The 15,663-nt window shown below is 40.5% G+C and overlaps 1 protein-coding gene and 1 long non-coding RNA gene across 10 annotated transcripts in view; both read left to right on the plus strand.

Moving 5' to 3' along the window:
- ICE2 (interactor of little elongation complex ELL subunit 2) overlaps nucleotides 1-1,586 on the plus strand; it is a 65,418-nt gene extending 63,832 nt beyond the window's left edge. For all 9 annotated transcript variants that reach the window (XR_011527995.1, XM_070578585.1, XM_008513579.2 and 6 more), the window contains one exon: nucleotides 939-1,586. Coding sequence is in view for 8 of the 9 variants with exons in the window: in XM_070578585.1 (XP_070434686.1) it covers nucleotides 939-1,061 (123 nt within the window). In the remaining variant the exon portion in view is untranslated. The remainder of the gene's footprint in view (nucleotides 1-938) is intronic.
- Nucleotides 1,587-11,040: 9,454 nt separating this feature from the next.
- Nucleotides 11,041-14,980, plus strand: LOC139076414 (uncharacterized). Its single transcript, XR_011528016.1, has 2 exons — nucleotides 11,041-12,018; nucleotides 13,190-14,980. It is a non-coding gene; the product is annotated as an uncharacterized lncRNA (long non-coding RNA).
- The last annotated feature ends 683 nt before the right edge of the window (nucleotides 14,981-15,663 follow it).

Below are 15,663 nucleotides of genomic sequence, written 5' to 3' on the forward strand. Positions count from 1 at the left end.
CAGGTTCTGAGGAAACAGTTTCAGGCTATACAGCTTTGGTCCTTGTCTGCGAGGCCCGGCTTTCTCCGTTACCCCGTTAAAAACCTTTATGGTCTCTCTCTCAGCAGCCAAGGAGATGACAGCATTTCCAGATCTCATCTTCAGCAGGACTATAACTAGCAAGGGGTTGTATCTTAAGACTACACCTTCTCTCGTCTCTAGACTGTGTGAGCTAGAAAGTGAGGATGACTAGCAACTTGTGCTGAGGAAAAGTAGACATGAAGTAGAACCAGCACTCTAGCAAAGTTTCTTCCCTACTTCCCTTCTTCCTCTTTTCCCATCCTCTGTAGTCTCCTAGTTTTTTCTTCTTTTCTTTCTTTCTTTCTTTCAAGAATCTTTTCTTTCAGCCACTCAATTTTTCCTTTCTACTTGGGTTCTCTTCTCTTTCTTTCATGTTTACTTTTTTTCATTCTTTTGGACTCTTCTGTTTTCCTCACTCTGTCTCTTTCTCCGTTTCGTAATTTCTTTTCCCTCTGTCACCTCTGACCTTCTTGTGTCTCCTTTCCCTCCGTTCTTATTTTTCGTTTCTTCCTTTCTCCTGCCCTTTAGCTTCATAATATTGCAAACACATTGCTCAAAAGGCCTGTCATTCCCTCATTATCTAATTTAACATTTCACCCTCTTCCAAATTTAACACAGAGAGTGCTTTCCCCCTTCACTTCTCTCCGTCTGCCCTCACCTGTCTCCTTCCTTGGTTGTTATTTGAAACTTTAGTACTTTAAGACTGTCAGATTAAAGTTTGTTCAGAAGCAGCCAGGTGGCTGGGGATTAAAAATATGTAAAGGACCATTCACAAAGTAATTAGTCCATGTATAATGTGTAAATAATACATATTTATATACATATTTATATACGTTGTAAACGTGTTAAGCTGTTCTGTTCTTTGCTTCGTCTCTTAGGTTGGTGGAACGAGAATGCCTACACGCAGCCGCAGGAATCCAGTTTCCATGGAAACCAAAAGCCTGCCTGCTCAGCAAGTTGAAAATGAAGGAGTGGCTCCAAATAAAAGAAAAATAACTTAAGGACTCTACCATGGAAAATGAAGAAAAACCAGTTATAACAGTGTTGAATTTAGAAAAGCTTGAGGGGAAATAAACCTAAAAGATTAGTAGACAAGATGAACGTTTTTCTTTTAGTGTCCTTGAGAGTTCTTAGAGTGCCTTGAAAAAGCATATTGGCCGTATGAAGGAATGTTTCAACTCAGATAGAATATTATACTCTTAATACTTGACGTTTGAGGAAAGTCTAGATATGTCTTAACATTACCATGACAGGGAACTATGTAGAGAAGTAAAATACTTTTGTAGTTGACCTTTTCCAAAAATCATAAATAAGAATTTGCTTTTTCAAGAACAATATTTATCATTGTATGTTATGTTAATAATTTGGGTTATATCACCAGTCTTTTGAGATTGGCTCAAAACGTTAAATCTTGCCACTGTCAGAATTTTGAGCAATGTAAACCTTGTTTCTGATCTATTGTGACAGTTTTTATATACTATTTTAAAATGATTGTTGCAGGTTAATAAAGTTAATACCTTTAAAAACTTGGTGAAATTCCATTGCAGGAGCCAAAAACTAAAATTAAAAATAAACTCCCTGCCTCTACACAGTCACAAGTTAACAATTTCTTGTTGGGTAACCATCAGTTTGTTAAAAAAAAAAAAAAAAAAAAACCAGAAAACTTGTGGTGTAACTGGTTTGGTGACGAATGCCTCTTCCTCTTGGATCAAATTCTAGGTGAGTATTGAAATGTACTATTGAAAGCAAAGAGGTGAGCATGATTTCCAGAAAAATCTCATTATTTCATCTAACATATGGTAAAACATAAGCTGTTTTTTCCTCATCTATACTAGTTCATTTAAATTTTCCAGGACCACATAGGTGAATTTGGAAACGGGCATGATCAGCTGATAATTACTGTAGCCAGTTTGGACTTAAGGAGTGGACTTACTTAATTTTTGTGTCCCGTTCTTTAAAGTGCACTAAAGTTTTCAGAAATATGTGTCATTTGTAAAATACAAATCTTATAATCCAAGGCAATATTTGCTTTGCTTTTGGAATTTTTTTATGTGTTTTACATTAGTATAAGAAATTAGTCCTAGAAATTTTCTCACTATTATTAAGTAACAGTTGAATATTTTTATCTTCAACTCCTAAGTTTTTTTTCTTTTGATTTTTTTTGGTCAGTTGTAAATTTTTTAATTAGTGAGTAATTATTAGTAAAATTGTTTTATGTATTCTAATAATAATTTCCCGTCCTGCCATTCCCTTTTCGAAGCATTGAGCTTTCTGTTTAGCTCGATGTTTTTAGCTTGGTTGCATACTCCCGTATCCCAGAGTGTTTTAGTTGTGAATCATTTGGCAGTGAGTGAAGGGAGAGGCAGGGATTCCCTTGGAATTTGCTCTTTTCAAAAAGCTAGACAGTGATTTCTTCAGACTTCTGGATACCACAAAGACTTGACTTTCACTTTTTTAATACTACTTTTTACTTAGTAAAATGTGTGATCTTGCAAGTGATTATTTTGAAATAATCTTAGCCAAACATTTCAGTAACCCTGATAATATATATAAAGCTGGTCTTAGTTTTTCACTTGTGCTTAGTCAAGCATTTTTCTCTTGATGTATATTTGAACGTATCTTGTGTTCTTTTTCTTGATTTTTAGTACTGAGAGTGTATAAGCAACAAAATGACATTGACAATACGAGCAAAGATTTTTTTTTAAGGAAAAAAACAAAGACTCAGTGTTGGCAAGGATGTGATGCACCTGGCCCACTTACACCTCCATGCTAAAGGTGTAATTTATGTATACCTCTTGGAAAACGTTTAATTCAGTAAATGTTTTAGTTCATCCGTGTGCCATGCAATCTACAGTAGGTCCCCAATGTTACTGTCTCATAGCATTCTTTTTCCACATATCACAATATTCTTTTTCATTTACTATCGAAATTCTTCTTGAATACACTACAAGCTGTACAAGGGCGGGGGCATATTGGTTTTGTTCACTGTTATGTAACAGACACCTAACATAGTGTCTGTCATGTAGTTTCTTAGTAGATGGAGGTTGAATATGTGAATGTCTAGGTTTCAGGGATAGATTTCCTCTTCCCGGAGCTCACAGTCTAGTGGAGGACACAGTACTGATCTGTGTGATAAGTGCTTTGATAAAGTAATATAAGAAAGTCATAACCTGGTCTTAATAATTAAGGAATGTTTTCTGAGATGGAGCTAGAGCTGAGTCTTTTAAAGAAATATGAAAAGGAGTTATAAGGAAAGAATGAAAGATCTTCCACACAGAAAGAAAGCAGCATATGCAAAGGTGAAGGATGGCCAGATTATAGGCTGTGAACATGGGAGATGAGAGAAAAAGCTCTAGGACAGGAGCAGACATGCCATGCTATGACATTTGAATTTTGTCCTCTGCAATGTGGCAACTAGTAGTGAATTTTAATGAATCAGATATGATTCAGATGAATCAGATATGTTTTTGAAAAAGTTATTGTTGGCATTAGTCTAGAGAATGGAATGGAGCTGGGAAAGACTGTGGTGAAATAGAAACGTTAGAAAGGCTGTGTTGTAGTAACTGGAAAATAGTAAAGGCCTTGATATAAAGCAGTAAGAGTAAGGAGAGGCTCAAGCGACAGGAGAAGAAAATAACTTGGTGATACACTAGGTAGGTAGAGTCAAATATGACTTCTAGGTTTCTCATTTGGGATACCAGGTAAATAATTGTGTTCCTCCTTGAGAAAGTAGGAAGAGGAGTGTGGTTAGAGTAGGAAGAGAGTTCAATTAAAGTGTTCATTTCCTTTCACCATTTCTCTTCCTTGGATTCTGGGTTTGGATGCAATATTGCTTATGTGTTGCTGCATAATTACCCCAAAACTTAGCTAGTTAAAACAGCAAACATTTATCATCTCAGAGTTCCTGTGAATCAGGAGTCCAGATGCAGCTTCGCTGGGTGCCTCTGGCTGAAGGTCTCCTAAAGTTGCAGTCAAACTGTTGGCCAGGGCTGCAGTCATCTGAAGGTTTGACTGGAGCTGGAGCATCTGCTTCCAAGAAGGCTCACTCGTGGTGCTGGCGAAAGTCCTCAGTCTCTCACTGGTTGTTGGCAGGAAGACTCATCCTGCATGTACCTCTACATAGGTCTGCTTGGGTGTCCTCGTGACACGGCAGCTGGCTTACTCCAGTGAGCAATCCAAGAGAGAGTGAGGAAGCCACAGTGTCTTTTAGTCTTGGAAGTCAAATAGTGTCACTTCTGCCACATTCTTGTTAGAAGTAAATCACAGTCTGCACTCAAGCTCCACCTCTTGAAAGGAGAAATATAAAATTAATTTGTAAACATTTTTTAAACCACCGCAAATGCCATAAACATTTTAGGGATATAGAGGAAGAATTAGGTGTAGGATGGAGAGAAAAGAAAGGATACTTTCTTCTGAAATGTCTTATTACCAATGTGTTAAATATGAGACAGAAACAGTCGACGTCAAAGATAGTTGATAATTTGAGTTTTGAACTCAGAAGCCTCTGGGGTTTGGGTCTGATCTGCTGAGCAAAGCTTACTGAAAGAGTCGAGGCCAAGATGTATATTTCTAGGCCAGGTCTCTAGATTCCCTCATCAAATAGGAAGATTCAAACAGTTAAGGGGTCGCCTTGGCATATATGTTTACTTTCAACATATGAGCTACTGTTAGAAAGCGATCAAGCAAGGAAGTACAAAAGAGTTGTTTTTTATTGCTGTACATGCATGGGATAACCTGGTTAAGGAACTGGGGACGAAGGCATTCTGAGTGTAAATTAATGGCTGTTTTGAAAGTGAAGAAACCTAGAGTCTGTGATTAGTTAATTGAATTACTCCTTCCCTTTTGTTGAGAATATACATTTTTTGGAGGGGAAAAAGAAATCTTTTCTGTACTCCCTATCCTAGATTTTGCTTACCCCAAAACATACAGCATAGGAGAGTATGTGCATGTTAATCTTAAAGAGTCACACTCCACTAAGGCAGTGACATACTGATGCCAGGGGTTTCAGGTCTCTTTCAAGCACTGCATTAATGCAGCATCTGCTCCAGTCAGGCTCTACCAACACGTGAATTAGCCATTCTTGTCCCTGCCTGCATGTTTTTGCACATGAAGCTACCTCTGCTTGGATTTGTTATCACCTGTCGAAAACTTGCCTGTCCTCTATTGTTGATAATGCATCTTGGAACATCTATTGGATGTAATACATCATACGAATCTCTTGGGATTTACAGATAAATAAGATTGGTTTCTGCCTTAAGGGTATTTTCTAATCTAGTTGGGGAGCCAGATATGCACAGTTGGCTATAATACAGAGCAGAATGTTCAGGTGGCACAGTAATGTATAGGAATAAGAAGGATGCTTGGAAGTAAGAGAAATTCCTGGTAGAAATGACCTTTAAGCTGTATTTGAGAGACAGGTACAATATTAATATGAACAAAAAGGAAGCAGAGCATTGCAGGATGAGGGAAAACCATATGAAAAGTGCTGGTTTTAGGAAATGGCAAATATGCTCGTGTAACAAGCATGGGGGCAAAAGATGATAAATGGAAGATGAAGTTGAAGAGGTAAATTAGAGCTTGATAGTGGAAGGGATGGACTGTTATTCCCAGAGAATTTGATTTGATTCTGAAGGCAAACAGGAGACATTGAAGACTTTTTGAGAAAAATAACATCAATTTCAGGAAAGTTAACAATATAAAGGATTATTTAGAGAGGAGAAAGATTTATGGCAAGGAGATGTTAACTATACAAATAGCAGGTGATGGAAAAGGTGTAGATTGGAAAGCCATTAGCAGCTATCAGATTTGACCCTACCCTGAAAATGAATGTTTACCTCAGGGGCCGGCCCGGTAGGCTAGTGGTTAAGTTCATATGCTCTGCTTCGGCAGCCCGGGGTTCACAAGTTCAGATCCCAGGCACAGACCTACCCACCACTCAACAAGCCATGCTGTGGCAGCATCCCCCATACAAAATAGAAGAAGATTGGCAACAAATGTTAGCTCAGCAGGAATCTTCCTTGCCAAAAAAAAAAAGATGTTGATATGAAATAATGGTCTAGAACTCCATATACATCTCAAAGAATTAAAAAAAAAGAACATTTACCTTATATAACATTGAGTCACAACTGGGACACTAGGTGTTGGGAATACAAAGATGAATTAAAGGTCACAGCGTATGAAATAGCTTGCATGTGTGGAATTATGAAGTGAGAAGTTTCTAAGACAACTGAAGTTTTCAGCCTGAGTCCTACCACTGACTTAAGTAAAAATGTTATAAGAAGAATATGGATGAGATGAAAAGACAACTAGTTAATGTTTTTAACCAGATGTCAGCAGTACAATTAAGGTGATGTCCTACAGAAACTATAGACTGAAAATGTGGGTCTGCAACTTAGCGGAGAGAAATAGATAGGAATGCTGGGGGCCCACATTTAGGCAGATACACCAGGAAACAGGCTGGCATGTCTGGGACCAAGCTGGCCTTTCCTTTCTTTATTTTCCTCTACTTGCCCTTCATTTGGGGCAAGGGGCTGGGAGTTTGGTTACATCCCAGGTTAATTGAGCAAATAAATACATTGAGAATAATGGGAAAGAGAAAGGCAGGAATAAACTCTGTGGTGTTGGATTAGAATTGGAAGTATCAGAATGAGCTCATGGTACTTAATATATACATAGAGATGGAGAAACAGATGTACCTGTGTCTGTGTACATGTGCGTACATTATTTCCTAGTTCTGCTGATAGGGTCTGGAAGCAATGATACTCTAGTAGCAGTGAGCACACCTAGCACCCAGATCTTGGTTTCTAAATCTCATTCTTCACTAAAAGAAATCAGGGGTCGTTGGAGAAATTACTAATTCCAAGACTGGGGCAGGGAAAATACAAGATGAACCTACAACCTTGTCTTGCACCAGAAAGGAAGAAAGTGCTCAAAGAATGGTGGGTGCATGTCGAAAGAACACAGGAGCTAGCCTAAAGGAGTTGCCAGGTCTCAGAAACTTTCAGCATGAAATAATGATAGTAATGGGTTGTAATCCTTGAGCAAACTACAGCATGAAATAATGATAGTAATGGGTTGTAATCCTTGAGCAAACTAGTAATCCACAAGCTCATACTGATATCAATGAATAAATAAGTAAATGGGGAAGAAGAGAATACTCTGTTCTACAGGAGAATGCCAACCAGTAAATCTAGAGGGAATGATGGCATTAGAAAAATCACCAATTTGCAACCATTATAGTAATAATCATTTAGCTAAGAATCATCAAAGGATGCTAAATGTGGTGGGTGAAAATTTGATGGCAAATAGAAATATTTACATTGTCTTGAAGAATCTCCCTACAACATAGTTGTTATTATTAATGAGTATAACATACTTATTTACTTAATGCTGAAGAAACCTGGCAGAAACTATCTTTTCTTTCCTGCTTTTTCTCCCTAAATCTCCCCAGTACATAGTTGTATATTTTAGTTGTGGGTCCTTCTAGTTGTGGCATGTGGGATGCCGCCTCAACGTGACCTGATGAGCGGTGCCATGTCTGCGCCCAGGATCCACCGGTGAAACCCTGGGCCACTGAAGCGGAGCGCATGAACTTAACCACTCGGCCATGGGGCCGGCCCCATGCAGAAACTATCTTAACCAAGTGATTAAAATTAGTATCACCATTAATAAGACAAATCAACAATGTGTCTTTCTTGGTATGCACCAAGAAGAGCACAACATCACTTTTGTGGTATATTCCTGCCAAATATGCATAAATCATGAGGAAATAGAGAAACACAAGTTGAGGCACTAGTCTAGAAAGTAATTGGTCAACAATCTTCAAAAATGTCAGGGTCGTGAAAGACAGGGAAGCACTGTAGGACTGTTTCACTTAAGGATTCACTGTGACTCGCGATCCTGGTTTGGATTCTAGTCCATTAACGGGAATTATTGGAACAATTGGCACAACTTGAATGGAGTTTGTGGATTGCATGGTAGTAATGTGTCGGTATTAATTTCCTGATTTTGCTGTGGTTTTGTCAGAGCCTGCCCCTCTACTTAGGAAATAAACGCTGAAGTATAGATTGGTCCTGGGGCATCGTGTCTGCAACTTATTCTCAAACTGCAGGATTTGGGCAGAGAAGTGTGAACAGAGAGTCTTGATGAAAGCTATGTAATAGCTATACGTACTATTTTTGTAATTTTTATATAAATTTGAGATTATTTCACAATAAAAACTCTATAAAAAGGGCGTAATTCACAGTGTCAGGTACTATAGGCACGTCAAGGAGGGTGAAGACTGGGAGTAAAAGGCTATTGGATTCATCAATCAATCAGGCATAAAGACAAAAGTGTTGAAATGAAGTGGGGGGAAATCAGGGATTCCTGTTTTTAGGATCTGGGGCATGAAACTTTCCTTACAACTCAAACTCCTGAAAGGCTTTTCTCCTCTAAATTCCTACCGTACTTATTGTAACAGCACAGACTCTAAGTCTCAGATATTATCCTACATTATTCTCTTTCAAGTACTTTGTGTACATCCCTAAACAGATTTTAAGTTCCTCCCAGGCAATGTTTGTGTCTTTATACAGCTGTGTGTCTAACCCAAGACCAAGCACAGGGCTAGGCCAACTCCAGATGCTCCATCAATACGTATTAAATTGGGCTGATACCTATGAGCTCCCCATACACATGTCTAGGGGGAGACAATCCCCTTTCTTCCCTTCATGTGTTCTTATGGCTGGACTAATAATAAAATTGACACCAGACCCAAACAGGAGGAAAACCTAGTTTGATACGTACGTATTGGAGATGATGGAGAGAGACGATGCTCGGAGAGTGAACAAAGCAGACCATATATATATCTTTTATGCAAAGAAACAGTAAATTTGTGAGGAATGACAGGACAAAGAACTTTAGATTAGAGATATGTGATTAGTAAGGAATTTAAGCAGAGTTTAGGCTTCAGGAAGTAAATTAGTAAGGTTTGTTTATGCAAGCTTCCAGGCCCTGAATTCCTAGCTCTGCTGATAAGGATGAAAGGAGAGTACCTTTCACGTGGGAGATTTATTTCATGCTTTCAGGGGGAACGGAGATAGAAGGGTCAGAACGCCATTTTTGCTCCTCAAGTAACTTTAATTCAAAATAATCAATATACTGGGGCTGGCCCCGTGGCCAAGTGGTTAAGTTCGCGTGCTCCACTTCGGCAGCCCAGAGTTTGCCAGTTCGGATCCTGGGCATGGACCTATGCACCACTCATCAAGCCATGCTGTGGCAGCATCCCACATAGAGGAACTAGAATGACCTACAACTAGGAGATACAACTAGGTACTGGGGCTTTGGGGAGGAAAAAAAAAAAAGAGGAAGGTTGGCAACAGATGTTAACTCAGGGCCAATCTTTCAAGAAAAGAAAAAAATCTATATACTGTTGTGGGATATTTGGGGGCAGCCTGCCCTGGGCCCCCATACCAGCATGTAACTAGGTTGTCTCCACCTCAATCTTAGACCTCCCTACTTACAAGGGCAAGTCTATGGGCCGCTATGAGCCCTGCACAAGAAAAGAAATTTAAAAACTTATTAAAGGCCACACCAGTCACCCCTCAAGAAAGGAAGAGCTTTCTCTATGTTTGGGATACATTTTTACAATACTGTCTAACCCATTTAATATTACTCCATCTCATCTAAGAGCAACAAAAGAAGCACAAATTCAGGTTAGAGTTAACGATTTGGAAGATACCATGTTGCAAAACCTCTTAAAAACATCCTACCTGGCAGCCAGAACTTGTGTGGACAGGAACATGTAGTCTGTGATTCTTCCTGGGGCAGCCAAAAACAAAAAAAAATCCTTATCTTATCAAAGGGAGAGCCCTGTGGCCAACCACTGGCAAGCTGAGAAGCAGCCCGCTCATTTACACAACTCAAGGCCTCCCCGGTAGGTGATGTTCTCCAACATCAAGGAAACACAAACCCTCCATAGTTTGCAAACAGGTCTTTCCACAAACCTCTACCCAACTTAGGCTCCTGAAACTATAAGGTTTTTTTTTTCAGTTTTAGCCTGTTAGATGAGACTCCAAATAAATAAAAGAGGATATTGTGTCCAGGGAACAGTCTTACTGACTGCAGAATCCTCCATGAGACTGGGCCCTGGTGGCCCAGTAGTTAAGTTCAGCGCACTCTGCTTTGGTGGCCTGGGTTCGGTTCCTGGTGGAACCTGAGGTTCGGAACCATACCACTCCTGTTAGTGGCCCTGCTGTGGTGGCACCTAACATACAAAAAGAAGAAGATTGGCAGTGGATGTCAGCTCAGGGTCAATCTTCCTCAGGAAAAAAAAAAAGTGAGAAATCTTGAGTCCAGAATAAATGATCAAGTCATTACAATCTCTTTATTTACTTGAATGAGAAAGTTAACGTTTCTATACAACTTAAGAGAGAGAATGCATTTTATGGAATTTGTGTTTTATTTTTAACTATTTAGTAAGGGGTCCCAACGATATGCAAACAGTAGTTTTACTAATGTGAAAGATAAATAATTGAATACATTTTGCAAGTATAATGTTTGTCCTCTGCCTCACTGAAAGTGATGCAAATTCTAGTTTCCCAAGTGCCACAATGGGCAGCTGGGAATAGCCTCTGTCCACTGCCAATATGCAGCCTCATAAAATTTCATGATGAGATGAGTTCTTCCGAGTTCAGAAAGAGGGTGAAGAAAACTGAAATCACAGTGCATTAGGCTTGACCGTCTCCGGGTATGTGTGCATGTTGGGAGGCTAATAAAGTGGTCTGTCAGTCCCTAATTCAGTTTGGCTTTTTTTTTAATGCTACACTCTAGTGCCTGAAAACTTTTACTCCTAAGGAGCAAGGACTATGTAACTTAGGAAGTGCCCTAGGCCAAAATGTCATTTTGCATACAAAGGAGTGCTGAGTTTGCTGTCAGCCAAGCCTTCTGCCCCGCTGGAGCCTGTGCTGGAGTGAATTCACGTCTGTCAGTTGGGAAGTCTTCAGAATGTTAAGACTGTCAGTTGCAACCTGGAGAGAAGTAGGAGAGGTTGCGTCTTAGAAGTAGGCAGCCCAGAGCTGGAGTTTGTTGGAAGAGGCAAAGGTGCAGAAGGATGCGTTGTGTTAGACTCTCAGCTCCACCATTTGTAAGGCCATATTTCTCCCCTCTTTGAGCCTTGGTCTTTTCACCTGTAAAATATAGATATTTGTGCCTTCTCAGCACATTCTACAGGCTCTAGTGGCCTTCCAGTACATAATGGAGGTAAAAGTTCTTTTTAAACTGCAAGTCACTGTATAAATGTGAAGTATTGTCAGATCGAATCTATGAGAGAGGTCATTTGAGCTAAACCTTGAAAGAAGCTTGCCATACTGGAAGGGAAATTTCAGGCTGAGGCACCACGTATAATCGATGTTGCAGAGGTACAAACATGCCTACCGTGTTGGGACAGTAGGACATCCAGTGTGGCTAAGACCTGGCCGGGATGCCTATGCTAAAGGGACCAAAAGGAGCCTAAGAAAGGGTGCTGGGGAGAACTTGTCAATAAAAAGCCCCGGGTGCCTTCTTAGAGACTGTGGGTGTTGTCTTGAGATGGGAAGTAATCAGAGGCTTTTTAATGGGGGGTGGCAGTAGAGGTGGGCAACACAGTTAAGCTTGTATAATGGAAAGGATGGCTGTAATATGTAGGATAGATTGTGGGGGCAGAATAGAAACCAGGGAAGTCTGAGACCAGGGAGATAGGAGAGGGTATTTTTCAACCTAAACCTGAGGTTGCGTCATCAATCTTACTTGGCAATCTGTCACCTTTGTTTCTGTGGGACCAAATATGCCTGCCTCATTTGTGAGAACGTGGCCAAGCCAATGAGAAAGAAGGTGCAGATCTGAAACCTCCTGGAGTTGGACGAGCCAGAAATAGGGTGATAAGTACTACAGACCCTCATACAAGCTGTTCAGATGCCTCTCCTTCCTCTATGGCTACATGGGGTAAGGTTTCCTTTGTAAAAGTTATCATAAATTCCAACGATATCATTGGGAAGTGCACTCTAAATCTGGAAAACAGTTTGGAGTCCTCCCAAGAAACTCACTTAAAACAGGGTGGGTAACTCTTTAAATGCTACTTTTGCCTATTTGGTCTCTCTCCTAACATTTTAAAATTTGGACTCTGGGGCATAGGAAAGAAAAATAACGTGAGCCAAGCAGCTGAGCCAGATGCCCAAACTGAAACCTAAGTTGCCCTCCTTTCAGGGGCTTCAGGATCCCAGCAAGTCATGCTGTGAGCTCCTCCCCAGAATGTTTTAATGTTTGTGTGATATTTCTGTTAATGTTGAAATGTTGAAAATGGATACTACAGCCTCGAAAGAGAGCACTGGGGGCCCAGCACCACAACTGAGTGGTTAAAGTTCCACATGCTCAGCTTCGGTGGCCTGGGTTTGTGGGTTCAGATCCAGGTGCAGACCTACTCCGCTCAATAGCCATGCTGTGGAGGTGTCCCACATACAAAATGGAGGAAGATTGGCACAGATGTCAGCTCAGGGCAGGTCTTCCTCAGCAAAAAAAAAAAAAAGAGAGAAAATAGTGGGCTTAACCAGTTAAAGCTAATAGTAATGTGGAGACCAGCTTTGCCACCCTATGTGGATCTCAGGTCATGTCCCCCACCCATTCCTTTTCAGTTTGATATCAAAAGTATGAAGGCTTCATGGTTTTTTGTTTTGTTTTGTTTTGCTTTGTTTTGTTTTTGCTGAGGAAGATTCTCCCTGATCTAACATCTTTACCAATCTTCCTCAATTTTGTGTATGGGTCGCCACCACAGCATGGCCACCGACAAATGGCGTAGGTCCACACCCGGGAACTGAACCCAGGCCACTGAAGCGGAGCATGCCAAACTTAACCACTAGGCCAGGGGTCCGGCCCTATCATATTTTTTTTGTTAACAATACAAGGCAGAAAGTTTTATTATGTACATAACTTATTAACAGACTAATTTGTTAAACCCCTAGCAGAAACAATATTAACGTTCTGCTAAACGATTTCTGTTTATGAAGGAAGAAGAACTTCAGCCCCAGAAGAGTGGTCAGCCCTTGTGAGCACGGGCTGGGGGTGACTCTGAACTGACTCTGCATCCGCTAACTCTGTGCCTCCTGCTTTTCCTCTTCAGCTGCCTGGAGTGTGTTCCAGCTCTCCACAATACCCACAGGAATGCCACTGGCTCTGGAAGAGGAAAGGGATTGATGGTGGTAACTGAATCCATTTTGATGGTGACCTACGCCAGGCTGATGTCATTCATTGGAAACTGCAGCAAACTTGGCTATTCTTTTACCAATGGGGTATTGGTTTTTTGAGACTGTCTTTGGTGTATAAGTACCTCATCCAAAAAAAAATATGTCATTATTGAAGATTCCATTTCAGTCCACTATATTTTTGGACATTTTCACCAAAAAAATTAATTACTCCTAAATAGCATTACATGATTTTGAATATTTAGTGTCTGAGGAACTCTGAAAGCTTTATTGGACTGATAGATATGCCTTTCAGACCTCATATCAGAATGATCGAATTTCCTTAAAACTGAAAAGTAAATACTGCTGAGTCCATTGAACAATGTAATCAAGTGAGGACTGATATGGCTTCATGTATATTTAACCCCAGGTGGCAGTATCCTCTCCTCCTACTATCCTTTTCCCTCTTGGTCACGAGCCTTGGCTCAGAATGACCTTTAGCTCTTCCTCAAGACTCCTCTCAAGGGGCCAGGATCCACCTTGGATCTGAGGGTAATACCTAAGTAGAGGAGTTCCAAAAATATTTCACAATGGTGGCATTAATCAAATCAATATATACCTTCTCCGGTGACTAATTCTTTTTACCTCTTTTTATACTGGAACGGTCTGTTTAAAGATTAACGGCCACACCTCTCTACACTGACACTTTCCGCAGAAATAGAATCCGTTGGTGTACGATACATTTCCTCTTTTATGGTTGCGCAATGACTTCAAACAGCTAGGAGTGATTGTAAATGCATTGACCAAGATGAAATGCCTTACTTCCTTTCTCTGATGGTTTATTGCCCCTCACAGAGTTAGGCATTCTTTTAGCAGTTTGACTCTATTTCTGATACATTTGTCAAATTATAATTGCTTATGTACCCCCACTAGACCTTGAGGCTGGACTTAGCATGTTTTTTCCTATTATGCATCTGTTACACAGTCCTGCCCTGGTGCCTGGCGTATGGTGGATACTCGATGTTTTTAAACTGAGTGAATTTGTCTTGAGTGTTCCTTGATTTTTGCAGCAGACAGATACTGGCAGCAGGTGATCAAAACCAATTAAGCTTCTATCTGTACTAGATTAAGCATTTCATCAATTTCCTAGAAAAATATGTGTAAAATACTTGATAAATGACAATGTTCATGTAATTGATATTTAAAGAGGAAAGATGGGGGTGCTGGAGATAGGGAGACCACTTGGGGAAGATTTCTGAGTTAGGAGTGTTGTGAGTTATTTTTTTTTTCATTCTCTTACAATCTTAACAGTTTTTCTTACATTCTTTCCTTTTGAGCTGTGACATAACCTGATTATTAGAGTTGTTTTTTTGCCCCTCCCTAGTTGCTATAGCTAGTGAATCATAGAAACCAGAGAAGGGAAAGACGGGTGAAATCATCTGGTTCATCTCCAAATTAGGGAGTGGAGCATTGGGATTTGGAGAAGACTAACCTCTTGTTTGAAAAAAGAAAAGAAAAAAAAACTTCAACTAGAGCTGATGAGAGCAGCTCTCCCGTCTATTCACCTTTTGCTTCTCCCACAATCCTGAGATCCATCCTCTTAGAAGGCAATCAGGGATTCTTATCAAGGGCCCCAGGAGCACCAGATGCCAAAGTATTAAGGAGTTGAACAAAAATTCTACTGCCTGAGTAATAAAGTTGGATTATGAATCCTTCAGTGATTGTTTTAATGGAGTCTTACAGAATTTGAAACTCTGTTTCAGCAAGGCCTTACGAATTTAAGAGCTGGCAAAGAACTTACAGAGGATCTGGGCTAAAATGTCCAGCTCCCAGCTGCAGAAACTAACAAGGGGTTGTTAAGAAATTATAGCAATGCCTAAGTCAAGAGTACAGACCTCTCAGTGCGTGTCTCTCTGTGTCACAGTCGCACAGTGTCCTCCCTCACAATGCTCCCCTCCACTGTTGTCTTCTTCCTCTTCCCCTCTTCTTCCTTCTTGTTCTTGTTCTCTTTTGCAGTGTTGTTTGAAGAAACGGCAGAGATGACTTAGCATCAGTGTCTGCTCTACGTGTCAGCCAAGCCTCATCCACTTGTCCTTGGGCCACAGAGGCAAGTGGATGCCACTTCAGCCACATCTGCAACCTGTCTACCACAGTCCTTGCTTCCCTCCTACTTGCCTCTGTGTCGTTCCAGCTGCAGAACCTCGACTTCATCTCCTATTCAGACTCTGCTCTTGACCTTTGAACTTTTTCACGAATCACAGTGTCCTTGGCTCCTCCCTTGGTACCTCGCTTAGTTCTCCCCCAACTTCTGATGTCTTCCTATGGTATCCCTGCACCAGCTCTGACCTCCTACATTACAAAACCTTCCCCATACTGCTTGCCCTTTGCCAATGGCCCCTTACAGAGTGGGGAG

Source organism: Equus przewalskii, chromosome 1 (assembly GCF_037783145.1).
Source record: "Equus przewalskii isolate Varuska chromosome 1, EquPr2, whole genome shotgun sequence".
Lineage (NCBI taxonomy): Eukaryota > Metazoa > Chordata > Mammalia > Perissodactyla > Equidae > Equus > Equus przewalskii.